The sequence below is a fragment of the Betta splendens genome, chromosome 1 (genome assembly GCF_900634795.4).
Source record: "Betta splendens chromosome 1, fBetSpl5.4, whole genome shotgun sequence".
NCBI classification, from domain to species: domain Eukaryota; kingdom Metazoa; phylum Chordata; class Actinopteri; order Anabantiformes; family Osphronemidae; genus Betta; species Betta splendens.
Genome location: NC_040881.3, coordinates 3701243 through 3721650, shown reverse-complemented (window position 1 = coordinate 3721650; position 20408 = coordinate 3701243). Strand labels below are relative to the sequence as shown.

Below are 20408 nucleotides of genomic sequence, written 5' to 3'. Positions count from 1 at the left end.
AGGAGAAGGAGGTGAACAAGGCGGAGGAGGTGGCAGAGGAGAAGGAGAGGCAACCTCCTCCTTCTCCGTCACCTTGTTCGCCAGAGGAGGAGGAAGTGACGGAGGAGAGGATGGGAAATAGACTGGGGACGGAAGTGGAGAGAAAAGGAATGGAAGAACAAATATAAGGAGCTAGAAGAACAATGGAAGGAGGAAGATAAACAAATGAAGGAGAATAACAAGGATATTAGAGAGTTAAAAAAACTAACAAAAGAATGGATACAGGATACAAAAACTACAGAAGAAATTTGAAAAGACCAAAAAGAAAGGAGGAGATAAAGTTGATGAAGTTAAGAAAAAAATAAAAGAATGGAAGGAAAGAGAGAACACATTGAATGTAATTAACAAAGTGGAGATCAAGGAAATAGATAATCTAAGAAAACAATGGATACAGATGATGAAGGAGGATGAAAGACTACGGAAGGAGACTGAAAAAAAAAGAAAAAAAGACAGGAGAGAAGGAGGAGGTGGAGAATGGAGGGAGATTAAGAAGAAAAAAGAAGAATGGAAGGAGAGAAACAGTTGAAGGAGAGTAACAAGGAGCTGAGTAAGATACGTAAAGAACTAAGAAAACTCAGCATGCAGGATGTAAAGGAGTTGGAAGAACTACTGAAAAAGAAGGAGAGAAAGCACTGAGACAAGAGATAAGGAGGAGGTGGGGTTTAAGTTAAGAAAAATGGAATCTGAAGAAAAGATTGAAAACACCAATAAGAAGAGGAAAAGAAAAGACAGAAAGTGGCAAAATAAAAGGAGGAGGACAAGGAGGAAGAAAAAGGAGGAGGAGGAGGCGGAGAAATAAAGGGAGGAGGAGGAGGAGGAGGAGGAGGAGGAGGAGGCACAGAAAGCGTAAAAAGTCCCAGAAGAGAGGTTGAAGGTAGAAGGAGGAGAAGAAGAGCAGCCTGACAGATGTGTGTGGCAGCTGCCTGACGACCACGTTACAGGCACCTGGTAACACCCACAACCACCACAGGTGACGTGGTGTGAGGTGGTTGAAGGGGGAGGAGGGGAGGGGGGTCTGTGTTGGGGGCGGAGCCAAAACCAGCCTCTCGCTGCTGGTGGTGAAGCGTAAACACGGATGATGACGGGTCCGTCTGTATGAGCCACACTGACCTCCACTGTCACCACAACCTGAGGCTCTCTCACCAGACACCTCCAAAAACGTTACCACGGCAACCGCCACCTATGGGTGGTGAAGTCTCCTTGATGACACAGACCAAATGATGACCATAGGACCTAGAGAGATGTCATCACCTGTGCTTCCGGAGGCTCAGTGCAGTAAGTCATCATTTACCTTAGTAATCGTAGTGACATAAAGTGGTGATAAGTTTAAACTGACAATGTAGATGTAATGATGTACTGTATGATAACCATACATGTGTTCATGATTCTTCTGGGTTTGGAAGCGCTTCAACTCACTGTTGGTCTCCCTCTGAGCAAAAGACAGTCAAGACGAGACATCAACAATCAGTTTCATAGATGATGTAGAAACATCTGATAGCTTCAATAAATCAATTTAATGTTAAACATATACCTTTCTTTGTATTGCTTCATGTTTAAGTTCCACTGTGGGATTGTGACTATGATGGAAAAATGGTAAAATGCTTCTACTTAGGATTTAACACCTGTATGACCTGCCCAATACAGCATTGGCCTGGGAAGCAGAAGGTTTCGTCCCTCATGGGACATGTCTGAGTCTCATGTTTGTGATGTCACACAGGGTCATGGAAAAGCAGCAAAGGAGAAAAGAGTGATTATTGGCCATGAGCAAAACAAAACCTAGTCCTTAAATAAAGCACTTATTGTACAGATTTACCTTTACTATCTTCCTTTCTCTTAAAAAATTGCAGTGACTCATGCTTTTCAAGAACAGCAGGGCCATGAGTCAAATGAATCCCAGTTCAGAAGAGGACTGACTGACTGCCAGTCAGTTCTCTCTTCTTACTTCTGCCAAATTTGGTTCATACAGTTTGACATACAAAACCTCTCTCAAGTATCTATAATTTATTTTGAATCCTATTATTCAACTCCAGCATCCAGACAAAGGAGGGCCGAGGGACTTACTGTACCAAGGTAGTGGACAACCAACAGGTGGAGTGATCATTCTGCATTTAATAAGATTATGATAAACGCCAGCATCTTCATCTCCACAAGCAAAAAACAAATGCACACAATGCAACTGGGGAGGAAGTCAGTTACAGACACTACTTTGTTTAATGTCCTTAATTAGACACAAAATAAGTAAATTTAAATTTTAACATGACACACACTCTTCCAAAGTGGAAAGTTTCCTCTCCTGCACACAGATCTAATGCTAAACTGAAAAAAACTGAACTTAAATAAAGAATTTGGAAAAAACAGAAGATATAAAAATGTTTATTTATGGGACGGGAATTCCAACAGTTTATCTGAACCATGCTGGTTTAAAAACCTGCAGGGACTGAAGCAATGCTAAAGGTAGACAAGGTAGAATGAAAGGGGTCTGTATCCTACAACTTCTCATGAAACCGTTTTCTTACTCATAGAACTGCTTGCCACACATACAGTAGAAATCATACAATAATGGAGCTTTTAAACGCATGCACATCCAAAAACAAGCATTTACAGGTGCAACCTCAAACTGCACTCCTCGTGTGACAGATTCACAGGCAGTTCTTGCTCGAGCTGCAATTCTCCTCGTTCATGAATGTTTTTAGTAACAAAACGATCACACTTAAAAGATGTGATTCAGCTCATAAGCTTTGTTTATTGAGTGGCGTGTGTCATTAAAATAAATCACAGGTCTAGTTGGGTTTACATGTGTGTATGATAACATAGAAGCACAGTACAGAATGTGACGTCTTCCTCTCAACCTGTACGTAGGATGATGTGGACTCCAGAGTCAGTAAAAACAGGCCCGCTCATGTCTCCCACTTTCAGAGCAAAGGAGACGTCTTCAAAGGGCTTCTGCATTTGACCTGAAATAAAAAGCAGCTTGTTAACGCAGAAATACACAGTTTATGTCTTTAAAAAATATATACTAGACATTCGGTGACTATTTATTATGGTCTCCATTTATTCATGTAAAGGTCCTATAGCTCATTTGAGATTAATTTTAATTTCTTTGAACTGCAATAAACCTGAAGACTCAAGACTCCAATCTCCCCATTTTATTTCTTCAGATGCTAAACAGTATTCAGGTTTATTCTGTCCCTGCATCCTTGTCTATATCGAGGTATATGACTTGATGTCAATGAAAAATGCTACTGAAACTCTGTCCAGCACTACAAATCCCCTGGTTTGGAACAAACTTTATTCATGAACCCAGTGTTAAATGTCTGGTAATAATCTTGTGTTTCTGCCAACACATTAGCTAAACATTGTCCTTATCTGTGGCACACACTCATTTGTTACAATACATCACAGATTTACAGCGGATGCTTAAACAAAACTACAAAATTACCTGTGACCCAGATGCAGAAATATACAAAACCACCATATGTTAGTGAAGTTAAATATCTAAGTGTATGTGTCACTGTTGTGTTCACACCTCTGCCAAATAATCCCAGATCTCCACCGTTTTTGGCGGAACTGCAGTCGCTGTAGTTAGAAGCCAGGGCCTCAAACTTCTCCTCTCCTCTCTTGATCTGTTCTATGTACTCTGCATGGGAATTAAAAAAGACAATAAGGTTTCTGGGCAGACTTTATCACCTCTCATCCCTCCTCTGTCTTACTTACTCTGAATAAGTTCCAGGGCCTCGTCCTTAGAACGTGTGATATTTTGTTCTCGCCATGAAGATGGACGACGTGACAGATTGTGCTTCACTAGGAGGTGAGAGCAGCGTACCTGAAAGACGATTAAACTGACCATTGGTAAAACATATCAGAGACTATAGAGACTTGTTTTTGTTAAGGCTAGAAAAATATTAGTAAAACATTCACATATTTCTTACAAAGAGTAGTAATCCAATATGCTTTATTAAATATCTAATTTGCATCATACAAATTTGAGAAGTCAGTTAACAGTTTTCCTGAAGTGTGTATATATATATATATAACATATATAACATGGATTTGTAACCTTTGATAGTGGCATCACCTTGATATGAATATGAAGATAAGTATTGGATCATGTCTTGTTTCTCAGAATAAAAAAAACTAAAACTGCCGTCCCACAGCCCCGTGTCTAAACTAGTCACTGTCACAACGTGAGCAGCAGCCAAGAGAAAAATCCAAAGTCTTTTGTCTCTTCAAAGACATTATGTTATTAAAGGCTTGTCTTTTAAAATCACCATCATCATCATTTTTAAGACTTTCATTTCAGAAAATTTCTTCTTAGAACCAATAAAGCTCAACGCAAAAAAGAAGCATAACAACTAGAAAAGTGGAGACGCTCCTCTACAATGTGAAACCAGCAGGACGATGCTGTAAAAACCTGACAGCAACAATACACTGTTCGAACCAGCAGGTGTCACTGTTCTGTTCTTTAAGTCTCGAACGTCCTCATCATTCTAACAGTTGATGTAATCCTACACTGGTTTGCTTTGTAATAAATGTTTATTACATTATTTATTCACACATAACAACCTTATCTGGTTCTCCACGGCCATCCCCCACTGGGCGTTCCCACTGGCTGGCATTAGTGATGTGGTTGAAGTAGTACACTTTGCCTGGCAAACAGACAAACATGTTAAATCTGAGTCCAACCAAAGGCAATAAAACAATCTATTTGAAAACGAAATGATGCAAACGTTTTGATGTAAACAAAAGCCGGATCTAGGGCAACGATGCATGATTAATTGTAGTGTTTTGTTAAAGCAGAACTAATAAGATTTTTTTATACGAATGCATAGAGTAATGCTTAAAGAATACAGTAAAATACAGTTCATAGTTTGGTGACCGTGGTTTGACCAGGGGTGTCCAATGCTATATAGAGATGCATTAGTACGCAGATATTTGTGACTACTGGCTAAAATATCTCTTTCGGCAGGTAAAGCACCAGGACGGGGCCCTGCAGGTTAAACGGGATCAGTTCTGGCGGGACCATGAAGCAGCACATCTAATAACAGCCAAACATCACATTTAACAAACCGAGCTGTGCCCGTCTAGTTTCAGCCTCAATCAATGTATTATAAGCTCCCTCTGTCTCGCTTCAGCTGTAGACCACGATGCAGGGGCTGCTAGCTGGTATGCTAGGTTTACAGCAGATTTCCATTAATCTAGTTAGCTAGCTGGTCATGTATAGACATCTAGCGTCTTCCGACGTTAGCTCCATTACCTGAACTGCGGCTCATTCTTTTCTCCCACCCAGACGGAAGCTTCTCTTCGTCTGCCATTGTTAATATTTATTTCCTAGAGCAGCTCTTTTAAAACTGTTGTTTGGTTCAGCTGCCCTGTGACAAGTTGAGCTAGTTAGGTAAGTTACGACAGTTAGGAATGTATTTACGGCACGAGTTGTTTTCAGAATTAAGCCCGCCTCCGATGGATTCTCTGTCCTCTCAAAGGTTTGTTTCAGACGTCAATCAGCGCTATTATCCCTATGATTGGTCGAGGGGATAATACAGAAAATAATTCAGCTTTACGATAAACGCGTCGAGAGCGTTCCAGAAAATATAGAACAGGGGTTGTTTGCGACTTATCTGTTAAACTAAAGGTAAGAACGTTGCATTTAGCTGATTTTATTTGTAAAAATAAACAACAGTTGATACAGTTATACTCTTTAACTACGTCCGTTGGTTCGGAAAATATAGGGAGATGCTGTTTTCTGGCTAATGCTAGCTAAATAAAACAACATGGCTGATTTAAACATATGTAACTCCATGCGATTTAAGCCCTTTAGTTAAAACACGTAGGGCTGTTGCTGTGTTGTTATATTGAAATGGTCTAAATCGACTCAACACGAACACGTGTTCACATATTTTGGGTTGACAGGAACCGAAGATGATTGAGGTGGTCTGCAACGATCGTCTGGGCAAGAAGGTCCGGGTAAAGTGCAAGTATCCTTCACTGAAACTGTAGAGACATCCATGTGGAAATTCTGCTGGCAGTGATCATACTAAAACAAAGTTTTTAATTCTTTTATGATTTAAGATTCACATAAATGTCAAACAATATGGGTCTGGCAAATCACGTTTGTTGAGCATATCAGCAGATTTCCATCGTACTAGTAAACCTCCAGTTGTGGGATTATACTTATGTGACGTCACATTGCTTCCTCCTTAACCCCCATATTTCAGCTCTGAGGACACTATTGGAGATCTGAAGAAGCTCATTGCTGCCCAGACAGGAACACGGCACGACAAGATTGTGTTGAAGAAATGGTAAACTGTAATCTGGATGCTGCTTGATGAAATTTGTTGTATTAGCAACTAAATGTTCCTTTGCTGTTTTAACAGGTACACTATATTTAAGGATCATGTGTCTCTTGGTGACTGTATCCTTTTGACCAACTTTTAAGATCTGTATTCACTATTCTTTAAATCCAGTTTAAGGCATTAGCCTGAAGCATGGACTGCAACTGTTTAAATGTTTCTAATGGTTCACTTGGTTGAATCTGTTTTTCTTAATTAAGATTTGTGCAGATGAAATTCATGATGGGATGAACCTGGAGCTGTACTACCAGTAGACATGTGCCCACACACACACACACACACACACACACACACACACACACACACACACAGATGGAATCCATCACGGGAATGACAACAAGACTGAAAGGTGTTATGTGTTCAAAGCATAAAATACAGATTATATTACATACATTTTAGGTTTTAGCTTTTAATTTTTGGCCACAATTCATTATGTGAAAGATGTTTGTTGTTTTACAATTATTTTTGTTTTGATATTTTGGAAATAAAGCTGATATTTACATACCTACAAGGCTGAGTGCGTCCTCCTATGTTTTTACTGGTATTACTGTTATTATGAATTTTTTTTGATAAGTTTGTTGCAGTAGACAAAATGTATATAGACTTTTGTTTCAAGATGCACTAATTTACTGTTGTACTGAGATTATCCAACTAAGAACAGTTTAGGATAAAATAAGATTAACTTCATTTATCCCACAATGGGGACACTTAATTACTGGAGCAGCCACAAAAAAAATAGTAAGATGCATAAACAGTATAAAGGGAATGTGCTAAATTCTTAGTGTAGAATTTAAGCAATACGGTTCTGTTGGATGCATGTGAATTGACAACTTATTAAATCAAAAAAAGTCACCTCGTACTTGCTTGTAAGACATGAGATGCATGTCCCTTACAGAATAGAAAGGTTAATTCTGTCCATCAAGAGGAAGGACAGAATTAATTTACCAAGTTCTCCTCAGCAAGGCACATAGGCCCCAGCACACAAACTGAATCCCAATTACACAACACTAAAGGCTTATTAGATGAATAAGAAAAACATTATTCTATTCTTAATGTTGAACATATATCTATGGCTAAACCTCTGGTCATTGAATTAGATTTCTTGATATTTTACCTTGTGGTCCAACATCAGTTTCTGATCTTATTGCTGCTCTTGTGTCTAAAGGAAGGAATCCCAATGCAGACATTTACCAGGCAACATCAGGTTAGCTCAACAAAAGGTTTATTAACATAACTAGTCACAAGTCGGATCACAAGCAACAGCATCTCTCTCACACGCACACAGTCACAGTCCCGCATATAGGGTAATGCAATCAGTGGAAATCACAGGCCCCTACACGCGCTTTGGGTCTACACATCACACCATCTAGAGGCACGTCAGCAATAGTCTGAATAGTCCTCCTCCACATAGTTTGCTGGAAATAACCCCACCTGAAAACATACAACCAGTTCAGTTGAGAAAACGACAGTTTTACATTAGTTTGTTTGAATTTGTGCCGATGTTTGTGGACTCACCCTGCCGTACACTTCTCCTTTCCACCAACCATTCTGACACTTCTTAAGGATCTTGATAGTGTCTCCTTCCCGCAGTGACAGTTCTGAACGATCCCTGGCTGAAAAGTCATATCTGGCCCTTGCTACGCCAAAACTCTTAATGCTGCCCCCTGTGGGACAAAAACACATTTAAGTGTTCATGTTTAAAGTTGAAAACAGTTCAATAATTTAGGAAATTATCTTGAATTTCATGATAAGGCAGTTACTGTTATTACTCAGCTTTTTTGGATTATTATGATCCAATAACTACAAAATTACAGGCAGACGCACTTGTAGTGTGTAGATTTGGCCTGCCATATTAAACTGTTGAGATGTCGGGTTGTGAGCTGTGCGGTACTTTACCTGGGGTGGTGTTCAGGGTGTTGTTGCATGAGTTGCTCTGCTCCGGTTGTTTGTAAGGTGTATGCAGTGTGGTGTCCACATCTTTGAAGTACTCCTTCAAAGAGTTCTGTTGGTAATAATGAATCATCTCCTACCAAAAGGAGACCAGTGATGTGGTTTGTGAGGAGCATGTACACACACACATCCATCCACTAAACTGAAAGACTCTAGATGTGTTTGCTGGACGTTGGACTTACAATTAAACCCTTGAACGCCTTCTTCTCATTGATGCGGTACAAGCCTTCAGAGGACGTGATCTTAATGTGTCGGATGTCCATGTTGAACCTGTGTAAATAAGGACACAAGTATGAAACTAATTAAGGCTGTATCTATATTATATTATCTACACCTTATCTAACGTGTAGATAATATAAACTTACTTGATGCTGATGGCAAACTCTCCTCCATCTTTCTGCCGCACAAGGAAGGTTCCATCAGACCGAGATATGAGCAGGTTTTTGGCTGCGGTTCTGTCCATGTTTCCTGCAAACCTTGAATCAGAGAAAGAATCAGGACATTATTGTTTGATGCAAACTTTGGCAAATGGAAATAAAACTTCAGGGTTCATTTGGGCTCAATTAATTTAGTAATTATGCGTCATAAGTATATTCTAATAATATACAGTAAATCATTCTGAAAGGAACCATTCAGTGTTTTTACTTTTGCTGAATGCTTGTAGTTTTCAGTGATCCCTAACTGCAGGCTCTTAAAGCTGCATCATAGTGTATTACCACGTACTGAATGCTTGTACACTACTAATAAATGCTAAGTATAATGTTCGAGCTTCATTTGGTCAGTTGTGTAGACTTTCTATAACGAGTGCTGCTGTTTGTGTGTGTCTGTGGTGTTGTTGTTTCCCTTTCACCGCCAGGTGGTGCCAAAATGAACACGCTGAACATTTCTTATTCACAAGTTTTGATTGTTGTTGGGAGCCACAGAGCAAATTCAGTATGTGTTAGTTATTTCACATCTGGAAAAACAATTGTGATAATAACTTGATTTCATTAGTGCCACAAAAGTCGCTTTCAGTGTCTGCTTCTGTTTTTGTGGCTGTTAACTAGTGTGTGTTCTAGAGCTACAGTCCGATATAATACAGGAAGCAATATTGCTGTGGGGCTTCCAGCGGTCACCAAGTGATTTAAACCAGTTCCTGTTCCCACTCACCAGTTAAAGCCGGATAAGTCAGGCGTCGGCCTCTGGGAAAAAGTCAGATCACACAGAGGTTAGACGTTACACTGACTGTTCATGGCCATGGAGGTAAAAACATGTCTGTATTGATATGTTTTGCTTTGTGGGTGTGAGGAGGTTTTACTCACCGACGTGTAGGGCTGAACCTTTTGAGAGGGGAACCATCCCATTGAACCAACAGTCAGATTTCGCCCCTGAGTGACAGACACAGAAACAAATCACGTGACCGACGGGTGGATCAAGCAGCCACTGCAGCAAATCAGTGAATCAGCAGGTCAGGTCAGTCTTCAGACTTCCCAATGAAAGTGGGTTTTGTAGCTGACACAGATCTGAGGTACACCACATTAAATTCAAATCTAAAATGTAACAGTAAACACACATTTTTGCCCTTTATAACACTAGAAATCCCAATTATCAGTAAAATGTGTAATAATATAAGTAGAAACATATTAGCAACAAGATAAATGTCATCTGATCTGTCCTGTTAAAAAGTGAAGGTGCTGCTGATACGGTTTTCACTGCTTCCATTACTCTAATTAACATCCCTTCACACAGTTTGACAATGAACAATCGTGAGCAAAACGGAGAGCCTAAACCCGAGCCCGCTAACTGGAACCCAACCAGTTGGTTGACTTTGTTTTTCAAATCAAGCCCTTTCAAATGACTCACACAACAGAGTGCAGATAGAGAGAAGTGCAGGTTGGGCACGAGGGAGGAAGTGGAAGATCGAGAATGACAAGCAAGAAGGAAAAAGACAGAAAACACAAAAAAGGGCATTGTAACACCTACACGTTAACCACAGGAAGCCAGGCTTGAAAACAAAACGAAATACTGTATGTTCCCTGGGAATTTAGAGATGCTAGGGCTGGTTACCTCCCACCACAGCTGCGCAGCATTGGCCCGGGTAAGTTCAATGATATCACCTTTGGACAGGTTAAGCGGTTGGCCGAAGCCTACAGGAGGCGGGGGCAGCCCATAATACTCCTGACATACCTCCATCTTAGGACACCCTGAGATAAAGATAAGGAGAAGATGTTGGGACGCTGGGAAGGAGCCAACAGGCAACACAAGCTATGCTATTGTTGTTTATCATGTGGGTTCTGGGGAGATTTCACACTCGTGTTCAGTTTGAGTACTTTTATAATCGTTTTCCTACCGAGGCCGGAGGTTCCACTCGACCTCTGTGTTTTATTCTAGAGGAAGGCAAATAAATACATGTCAAGTTTTATTTATTGGCACAAATAAAGAAAATTCACTTGTGAAACAGAGGCTTACCTTCCTCATAGTACCAGGATGATCTATAAACGAAAAAACAAATCAATCAATATGCTACATGGTTATAATGACGTTCATCACACGCATTTAAGCCCTTCAACCGCCACAGACCTGAGTTTCGTCCACAGGCAGGGACTCGGCCTAAACACTCTTTGTGCGCAGCCATTCTACAGCGACTGCAGCGGTAGCCCTGGAAGAACGTCCCTCTGCAGGCGACACGAGCAGACATTCAGCCTCAGCAGCCGGTGGTTGTGCTTTAAACTGGGGCTTTACTGGGACAGTACCTCAGCAGCATGGAGCAGGCCTTGCATGACGTGGTCTCCTCAAAGCAGGTCATCTGGAAGTCGTGGTTGTTGGCGGTGGAGTTCTCCGGACACAAGTTGGACCTGAGGTTAGTAAATGTTAGTTAATACATGTGATTTTATGATTCCCCTCTGTCAAATGAGTACCTCAGCACAGTCAGATTGCAAACAACACCACTGACAGATTATGGGATGCCTGTTCATTTCCTGTGTAGATGAGCATTTAGCAAAAACTGCAACCAAAAACCATAAATGACAATGTGGTCTGAGATGAACTTTTCCAAATCACTGAGTTCATTTCTGTTAGACTGTTAGTTCTGCTCTGTTAGTCCTTTGAAATAGATTATGAACTGAACTAAATGAATGTTTTGACCCCTTTTTGAGTTAGTCTTGTCTGCCTGTCGTTGGTTTGTTCTTCAGCTTTTGTGACACTTGTTGGCCGCTGCACCTAATTATTGCCGCAGTTTTAGTGTTGCGAAGATAAAATACATCCCCATAGTAATAATTCTCAGCAGACCATCATTAAAACAGCTGCCTTCACATTGTATATTAAGATAATCCCTCGCCTAAAAGGTTGATTACAGACGTCTAGCTGCAGTAAAGTTAATAAAGCTCCTGTTTTGCCTCTCACGTCAGCATGTGTCTACTCACAGAGCCATTTCAAACTGTTCCAGCCATTTCTTCTTCAGTTCTCTGGTTTTGAAGTATAAGTCGTAGCCACACCTCCCGTAGCACTCCAGCAGCAGAAACACGTAGGACCACTGATCACAGGCAAACACAACGTGAGCCACACATGTACGGACTCATGCCTGAATTAAAAGCTGCTGCTGCTGCAGACTCGAGGGGGACCAGACCTTCTTTTTGTCCTTCTCTCCCGTGGGTTCATCTCGAATCTGGTAGCTATGGAGCTCTATGATCTCCTTCAGCTCAAACATCTCCCCGCTCTTCTTCTTACATACAAACATGGCTTTATCAAACAGAAAGGCGTACCTGAAATGATAGAACGCACAGAACCTGAGGATACAGATACCGACCAGTGTCACAGGCACCAACGATGCGTCACCAGAGCACACCTGTCCTGTTTGCACCGTTTCTCCGAGCTGCTGATCTTCAGCTCTCCGTCGATCTTTGGGCGACCGTAAAACGCTAAGGACTGAGTCTAAGGAGAGGAGGAGAAATGAGCACAACAACAGCACATGAACATGTGTGTCAAGAGGAAAACTGTGACCTCACCATGTTTTCTATCGACAACTGGAAGGTGGTGATCTGCTTGATAATCTCATTGTCTCGTTTGACTTCGTTCACACACTGCGCCAAGTCCTGGAAACAGACAAAAACAGACAAATGCAAATTCCTTCGTGTGGAAATTGTGCATTAAAGTGAGAAACTGACACACACACACACACACACACACACACACACACACACACACACACACTTACCCTCATGGCATCAAGAGCCGTGCGTAGGTTTTCTTTGTCTGCTGCGTCAGTCGTGTGTTTCACCAGCTCCTAGAAACACAGAGGAGTGTGTTGAACCAGCGCTGCAGCACGGAACACGCAGAAAAGAAAGACGCGCTGAACCTGGAGCCACGCCGTACCTGGAGCAGCAGGTGGTACTTGAGGACTCTCTGCATGGGCACCATGAGTAAGTCTCGGAGAGAAAAGCGGCCGTTATTGGCTCTCTTGGAACACTCCTGAGGAAAGAAAGGAGAAGTAGGAGCTTAAACAGCTGTTTAAGCCGCAGGTTTATTAAGAGAAGCCTGCGTCTCAGAGTCTGCAGAGCTGCTGCCTGGGCAAATGCAAGAGTGAAACTAAAGAAACTCCCCTGTGGTGGGGGCGGCCAACACCACAAAACTGGGTTTCAGTCCCATACCCAGTGACACAAATATCAGAATATATCAGAGTTACACCAGTAAAGTAGGCATTACACCAGAGACAATGAATACGAGCCACCAAGTGGATGCAGCAACACAGTTTCATCGTTCTTGGTTCAACAGTTTTAGAAAAATTACTATTGAATATAAGAGGTCATTACTGCGCGTACGCATGCACTGAAAACCGCAGCATCTATTAGTGTTAACTATGTGTAAACAAGCCAAAGTGCTTCTACTGGTTAACATTCTGAGAAGCACCTGATCCAGAGAACAGCGTCCTGTCTACCTGGAAACCCTTAAAGCAGCCAGACGTTGGGTTTCATGTGGCCAGCGTGCTGGTTGGGGCAAAGACGACACACGCTGGGGGGAACGAGGGGCAGGTCAGGGTGACAGCTGCACGACAACCCACTGCCCACGAAGCAAGAGACTCAGCTCCCACCAACGCAATGTCCTGTCAGTCCAGACTGGGATCGGCCCCTCGTCCCCAGTCTGAGACACAGGCTTCACTCTGTGCACATGAGTAACACAGGTAGTTCCATAGAGATCCAAGAAATAAAATAAAAGGGTCTGAAAAGCCTCATCCAAGAGAAAAGACCACATAGTCATCATGCTTCAGTGGTCTCCTTTATAAAAGGACATCCTCATAAAAATAACCAAGGATAAAGATTCTACTTCTTTCAAGTTTGTATCTCTGCAACAAACCTAGAAGTGAAGCAGCAAAAGGAAAGTATAATTTGCTTTGTATTAATAGAGACATAATGGAAGCGAAACTCAAAAAACGAAGCGCGCCGTGAACCGAATATCTATCTGTACTTTGGCTGTCAACCAGCATGTCTCTGGATATTTTGGTACTGAACAAATGAGGAACCAAAACTGCCTCCCACAAAGTTGCTAACATGGTAAGAAAATGTGCCACGTGAACTAAAAGTGACCAACATCTCCTTCTGATGGGTTATTAATGGAGCGACACCCTCTCTCCAGTGTCCGACCTGCAGCTCCGTCCTAGGATTCACCAACATTACGGAACTGATGCCACGTTTCCAGAAGCTCATACTGTGTCTTACAGTACGTCCATTCAAACTGAAAGTGCTCCGCCAGCAAAAAAGGGCTCCCCCTTCCCAGTTTGTCTCTGAGTGCAGTGGCCGATGCATGCTCACCAGACTGTCTTCTGCTCAAAGTGCTGCCTCATCACACAAACACAAATAGATTTCAAGGCTGTGAATTTCCCTTTAAATAAAAGTCTTTGTGCAACTCGGAAATCTTTAGTCAGACTTGATCACGGTGACAGGACAGGGCAGTATTACACTGCATGATGCTTCCTGCCCTTCTGTTCCCTTCAGGCTTCAAACTGGTACAGATCTGTTAATACTGTGGTTGATAAGAGACCTGAGACCAATGCATAACACTGTGTGGGACTAGTGTAAATATCTGTAGCAGCTGTAGCAGCTGATGCAGCAGCCTGACATCAAATACACACGATTCAATCGGCTGACGAAGGCCTTATCAAGATGTAAACACTCCGCAGTGCAAGTCACTGCCCATCTGTGAAAAGTGCTAAAAGCCCGCGGGTCCACGGGTCCGTCTCAAAGCGCCTCCTCCTCACCTCCAGTTTCATCCGGATGTCCTCCCGCGCGTTCGATAGCTTGTCGAGGTGCTTGGTTGCTGCCTCCACCTGACTGCAGTAACGGCCGTACAGCAGGAGCCTGCAGGAGACACACGTTATGCCATGCAACACTGTAACGCTGCGTATCTGCGGTGAAAATGCGCACCTCTCCTTGTAGCCCAGAAACACCTGGTAGAGGTTCTTGGCACTATAGGACAAGATGGAGCTCCGGACCTCCTTCAGCAAATCACTGTGGGTGTTGGCCAAGTCCTAGGACGCAAACAACGCAGGCGCAGGATGAGGCTGACGGCTGACGGCACGCCTGCACGACGCGTACGGCTCATACCTCTATGTTGATGAAGATACTCTCAAGGTCTTGTTCATTCACGAAGCGTTCAAGTGGTTTCATAAAGTGCTGTGCAAAAGTTAAAAAAAGCAGGTTACCCTCTTTCCCATTTACATGCACCACGCGGCAGTGAATGCATCAGTGCACCAGCCTTCGGAATGAGGATCCGTGCACACCTGTAAAATAGACTCCAGCGTCTCGGAGTATTTCTCCTCCGTCTGTCTTATCTCCTGCAGGCAGCACTCTCGTTTGTCCACGCCGGTCCGCTGCTGCTGCATGAACACACACACACACACACACACACACACACACACACACACACACACACACACACACACACACACACACACACACACACACACACACACACACACACACACACATCAGCCGAGTCACTGCATGGGGAACCTGTCTGCTGATAGAGCCTACGTAGAGGATTCAGCAACACCAGTAGCGGTTTATCAGTGGTTTATCTGTGGTTTAATGGTGGGTTGAAACCAGAGTGTCATTGGACCCACGCAGGATAGTTTGAGTGGTGGTTACTGGCAGTGAGTATCAATAAAAAGGAGTTATTACGTGCAAAGATGTGCAGGGTTCACTTACAGTTTCAGGGGGTTCGTCTGTTCTCATTAAATCCTCATAGATCTCATCCCCTTCATTCTCCTCGTCCTCGACAAAGTCATATAAGTCATCGTCCTCGTCCACAGTGTCACTAGAGAACAAAACAGAGGCTATTAGCATTAGACCTCTATCATCAACCTCAGAAGTGCCCCAAAGTCAGAAACAGTGGGATTCTTCCTCCTCTACATTCACACTGTGAATCCAGATTTCTAAGAGTGTAAATCTGGATGTGTTCAGACATGAAAAGTGGGTTTTTGTCTCAGACTGACCCAAAGAGCACATCGATCGCTCGCTCTTAGAATAAAAACAGTGGCAATGAATGGCTAGAAGTGGAGGATTGAGTCAAATTAGTGGGTAATTCCAAGTGAAGGGTCACTGATTGACAGGATGCGCTCATTTCACACCTTTAGTGTCAGTGTTGTTCATCATTGCATAACCTTTACGGCACCAGAAGCAAATGCTGTTTTCACAAAAGCATCTTTAAACACAACCAAATAAGAATACTTGATCAGTACCTGTAGTTAGTATTATATATTCATTGCCTTTAGTTGATCGTATGCATTAAAAATAGTAAAAATAGTTCCTCTCTTTTGACGTCTTTTTCAAATGTATGATCCAAAAACAGAGCTTACTCTATCTGGTCAGAGAGGCCGCTGTAGATCTCATCATCGGCAGCGCATCCTTCCAAAGGGAACGGCCTGGAAGACGGTACGTTTGAAATGATGGGATATGTTCATAACAAGCAGCATCTCATCCTCAGTTGTGTAAAAGACGCGGGACACTTACTGGAAGCCTCTTTGTGTGGCAATGTGTGAATGAGACAGAGCAGACAGCGTGTCGATCACCTGTCGCACACAGACACACAGATCCCTCGTTAGAGCATCACGCGGCGCAGACTGCAGAGAGCAGTTTCACACCTTGAACGTTGACACTGAATGATGCCGCTCTGGCCCGGTTTCACATTCACATTCACATTGACTGACTAAATGAGAAGCGCAGTATCACGATGAGAGGTCCCATGAAACTAATTGCATCAGACATGAAAAACTGTAGCATTTACAATGAAACTAGTAATTGATTGGTTAATTTTACTTTTCAGCAGATTATCTCAGCACAGGGGGAAGTCTGGAGACTAAGTGACACCATGAGAGCAGCTCTGTTCTGTAATAGAAGAATCCACCTTCCTGGGATTTCGAGGTGTTGGCTGGTGGTTATTATGACGTTTGGAAAGAACCAAAGCGCCTTCCTCTTTTTGTGCTTTGCTAAGCTAACAGATGCTGACTGTAGTCAGGTACTCTGGTATCGCTTGCATCATCTGTATTTGTATTTCCCAAAATTCAAACAAAGAGAAATTAAAACTCAAGCTCCATTTATTGTAAAAACCTGCCTCTAATTTTCCGTTAGGCAAACACAGCAGTTCCCTTTTACTGCCAATATTATCATGTAGTGACTTCACACCTTCCATTGGCTCTGTTTGTTCTGCATCCTTTTACTTTGCAAATAACAAATATGACAAGTGCACATTTTGACTGGAAGGCATTTCACACTAAAGCGCCGCTGCTGCTCTGCACCAGAACTGAGAGCGACCCGCACTCACTCAGCCGCTTCAATTAAAAAAAATCACCAAGCTACTTCCTGTTGAGGGCATGTAGGCGTCTGCAAGCTGCAGTCGGGAGCCGGAGGCCTCTGTTCACGCTTCTGATTTCTACCATAATGACTGGAGCATGAGTGCGCAGGTGCCCCGCAGCATTAGACAGATGCTCAGATAGATACATAGATGCGGTGGCAGATACCTTTGCGAAGTTTCGAACATCAAAGAGGTCGAAGACCTCAAACAGGTCACTCTTCTTCAGATGAAACCTGTCTTGGCAAACGCTCAGGAACGTGCGGATATTCTTCAAACACAGAAACTAAACACAAACATGAACATTATTAGTATTTCAGTTTATATAATATATTATAAAACAATATATAAAATAAGTAAATAATCAGTTTATATTTGGTGGAAGGAATAATGAAACCGTATAAACGAGAAAAGGTATGATTTAATTGCGTTACTCTCAGTATTGAAGGCAGCACAAGTGCACACAGATGTTCTGTAAAGCAGTCGTATACACTTAGACGCGTCCAGAACCCAAAAATAAAACCCAAATTAAACTGTATATGTGTATGTGAATGCTGAATGGCCAAACAGACCGCTAACGCGCCGTTAAACTACGCCTGCAGCACTGAAGGCACAATGTTAAAGTTAAAACAGGGCTCTGACAGGAACCGCACTGAACTCAGCGCTCGCTGAGGCTGAAAGGCGGTCACACACGCTGTTTACATAACTTCCTGAATTCACTCTCTCTCCTCGGCAGAACTCCAATTTCAGAAAAGAGGAAACGTTGAGTTCTGACTGATACCGCCACTTCGCGTTAGCGCGCTCTGGTTCCAGTGTGTGTGTAGTATTATCAGGTGTGTGTGTGTGAAGCACACAGCAGGGCCCTGCTGAGCCGCCACTGGCCGGATGTGTCTTAACCACGCTTGACCTCATAGGATTTCCCATTGTGTTTCACTGCACGTGCGCGCACACACACACACACACACACACACACACACACACACACACACACACACACACACACACACACACACACACACACACACACACACACACGTTATGACATAACGGCGAATCCACACGGATGCACAGATGTAAGAGGAATTCCCTTGAGAGCTTTGGGCCAACATGTTTCTGCTTCTGTCACTGTTTTCTGTCACACCCTCACTTCTAGTTCTAATTCTTGTAAAACGCCAGTCTCAGAGCCTTGCTTTTCCTCGGTCTCACTCCGGTTTGGTCACGTGTTAAACCATATTATAAAAACGATGACGTAGCATCTCTCGGACAAGCTCATGCGTTTTGCGTTTCCACTGGATTCCCTCTGGTGTGTGTGACATGTATGAAGCTGTAGCCTGAAGCCAGTTGGTCGAGTTTAGCACAAAAAGAGGAAACATTTATTCAGCCTTGTCCAAAGGTATAAAAAGCAACAAACACCACCAGGACCTGTAATTAACATGTTCGCTAAATAGAAAACAACGTGCTGGTTGTGCTCTCGCTATTTCCTCATGTTCCGTGTCTATTTGCTCAGCGCTGGCTTCACATTCACACGGCTGTTGCATTTGAACGAAGTCAATGTGACCGCGTGTGGAGTTTTGTAATTTTATATTCAGATCTAGACTGAAGTGAAGTTACTCTTTAGTTCAACGTATCTCTATTATACTTCACTCTCTACAAATGGGCCCAGCGTCTGACAGATACAGATCACGGCATTTTCCTATCACATGCGGATGTTTCCCTCAGGACTTCCTTGCCTGCTGGTTGCCACGGAAACGGGGGGACGTGCGCGTACCTGGGACATCTGCGGGCGCAGGTTGATCTCTTTCAGGTTGACGGCCTGAGGCAGGAGGTTGTTGAGCAGCTGACAGAGCAACACGCCGTCTCTCAGGGCCTGAGCCAGGTCGCACACCTGGAGCCGGGACACAGAGGAAGAGTCAGGAGAGAAGGGTCAGGCTGTGCTCTTCTGTGTGCCGGCGTACAGGCTCACAGCTGACTTACCTGGGCGCCCTCCCACGTAACCCGGTGGTTCTCAGGAAGAACCCGGCAGTCGATCAACCACATCGCACACTGCCGCCACAGCTCCATCTTTGCTTTCTGCATCACACGTTATGTGTGTTATAGATTTGCTTATGTGCAGCATGTAGGTAGCAGGTACCGCTCCCCGTAATGGGGGTCACTCTGTGCAGAGCTGAATGGGAACTAAATGCATTTAAACTCTACAGTCAAGTTCTACAGGCAACATTTCCATTTACGAAGCTACGCTTTGTCACAGTAGAACTCTCCTCTAATAAACTAGAACCCTGAGCAGTTTAACTTACCGAATTACTGAATATTATTCAATTAGTCAGATCAAATGTGTGAGTCTGAGTCTGTTTAATACTCAGGAATCACCCCCATTCTCTATTAAACAGATAGTTAGTGGCCTTCATCAAATCCGCTGCTCCACCAAAAAGCATAATTTCCAATAAGCGCACGTATAAATGTAGGATGGGAATAATGAGCTCCGACCTTCAGTAGCGTCTCCTCGCAGTTCCGCGTATTCGTTCTTGACGTTCACCTCCTCATCTCCCTTTCATTATCTAATTTTCAGACTCTGGCGCTCTCGTTCTGCGTTTCTTCCGTGGTGGGTGTTCTGCAGAGCTGCACCGTGTCAAAGACTTTTAACTTCATCCCGCAACTTCCTTTTTCCTCTGACGCACCCTCACATCGTAACATCACACGTGGACGCGCGCGCGCGCACGTGTGATGTTACACACACACACACACAAACACACACACGCACACACGCACACACACACACACACACACACACAAAGCTGTTTGTGTTGGTGCTGTTGCGAGATGCAAAACGGTGTCTGTGAAACGATGCATAAATGCATAAAGGCACAACTGAGGTCAAATATGAGTGTGATGGTTTGTCTGCGTTGGTTCATGAAAGTAATGTACAATATTACTTAGAGAAGCTTTTGACCAAACGTCTGCTGCGTTGACACAACCTGTGGTAATATGACACAGGGACGATGAAGAAGCGGCTGCGCAGACTCTCTGCCGCCACCCAGTGGTTGTTTCACTCAATACACAAATAATATCATAATATTCATTTAATACTGTAGATTTGAAGTTGCAAGTATCTTAAACACATCCAAATACTCTGTTTGGAGTCAGTTTCGTTCAGGAGGAGACACTGAAACACTGCTTGTCTCTACATGTCTGGAGAAACATTAAAAAAACACAATGGTTTGTCTGTGGATTGGATGAACAAAGCCTTTAATGCAT

At 43.0% G+C, this 20408-nt stretch overlaps 3 protein-coding genes and 1 long non-coding RNA gene across 6 annotated transcripts; 2 read left to right on the top strand and 2 right to left on the bottom strand.

Moving 5' to 3' along the window:
* Positions 1-810: 810 nt before the first annotated feature.
* LOC121202156 (uncharacterized) lies at positions 811-1563 on the top strand. Its single transcript, XR_005897538.2, has 2 exons — positions 811-1314; positions 1443-1563. It is a non-coding gene; the product is annotated as an uncharacterized LOC121202156 (long non-coding RNA).
* Positions 1564-2396: 833 nt separating this feature from the next.
* pin1 (peptidylprolyl cis/trans isomerase, NIMA-interacting 1) lies at positions 2397-5459 on the bottom strand. Its single transcript, XM_029158905.3, has 5 exons — positions 5294-5459; positions 4603-4685; positions 3754-3862; positions 3566-3676; positions 2397-2993 (listed from the first exon to the last, which is right to left on the bottom strand). Exons 1-5 carry the CDS (start codon positions 5349-5351, stop codon positions 2884-2886), a joined length of 471 nt encoding a protein of 156 aa, XP_029014738.1. The 5' UTR covers positions 5352-5459; the 3' UTR covers positions 2397-2883.
* A 72-nt stretch (positions 5460-5531) lies between these two features.
* On the top strand, positions 5532-6897 carry ubl5 (ubiquitin like 5). Its single transcript, XM_029158918.3, has 5 exons — positions 5532-5668; positions 5947-6011; positions 6252-6335; positions 6411-6448; positions 6597-6897. Exons 2-5 carry the CDS (start codon positions 5956-5958, stop codon positions 6638-6640), a joined length of 222 nt encoding a protein of 73 aa, XP_029014751.1. The 5' UTR covers positions 5532-5668; positions 5947-5955; the 3' UTR covers positions 6641-6897.
* Positions 6898-7586: 689 nt separating this feature from the next.
* On the bottom strand, positions 7587-19847 carry LOC114869731 (proto-oncogene vav). 3 transcript variants are annotated; one of them, XM_029174382.3, is made up of 29 exons: positions 19641-19847; positions 19131-19226; positions 18925-19041; positions 17326-17442; positions 16319-16377; positions 16165-16230; positions 15515-15623; positions 15088-15183; positions 14912-14980; positions 14732-14835; positions 14566-14665; positions 12687-12782; positions 12529-12597; positions 12320-12406; positions 12160-12245; positions 11941-12076; positions 11738-11847; positions 11069-11170; positions 10896-10990; positions 10785-10807; positions 10666-10702; positions 10503-10519; positions 9638-9703; positions 9486-9517; positions 8702-8812; positions 8519-8606; positions 8283-8412; positions 7902-8050; positions 7587-7817 (listed from the first exon to the last, which is right to left on the bottom strand). In XM_029174382.3, the coding sequence occupies exons 2-29, from the start codon at positions 19215-19217 to the stop codon at positions 7764-7766; spliced, it is 2412 nt and encodes an 803-aa protein (XP_029030215.2). In that variant the 5' UTR covers positions 19218-19226; positions 19641-19847; the 3' UTR covers positions 7587-7763. The 3 variants fall into 3 exon arrangements, with proteins under 3 accessions (XP_029030215.2, XP_029030059.2, XP_029030138.2); XM_029174226.3 differs by having other exon boundaries at positions 10383-10519; positions 19641-19845; XM_029174305.3 differs by having other exon boundaries at positions 10383-10519; positions 15088-15180; positions 19641-19845.
* Positions 19848-20408: the final 561 nt, after the last annotated feature.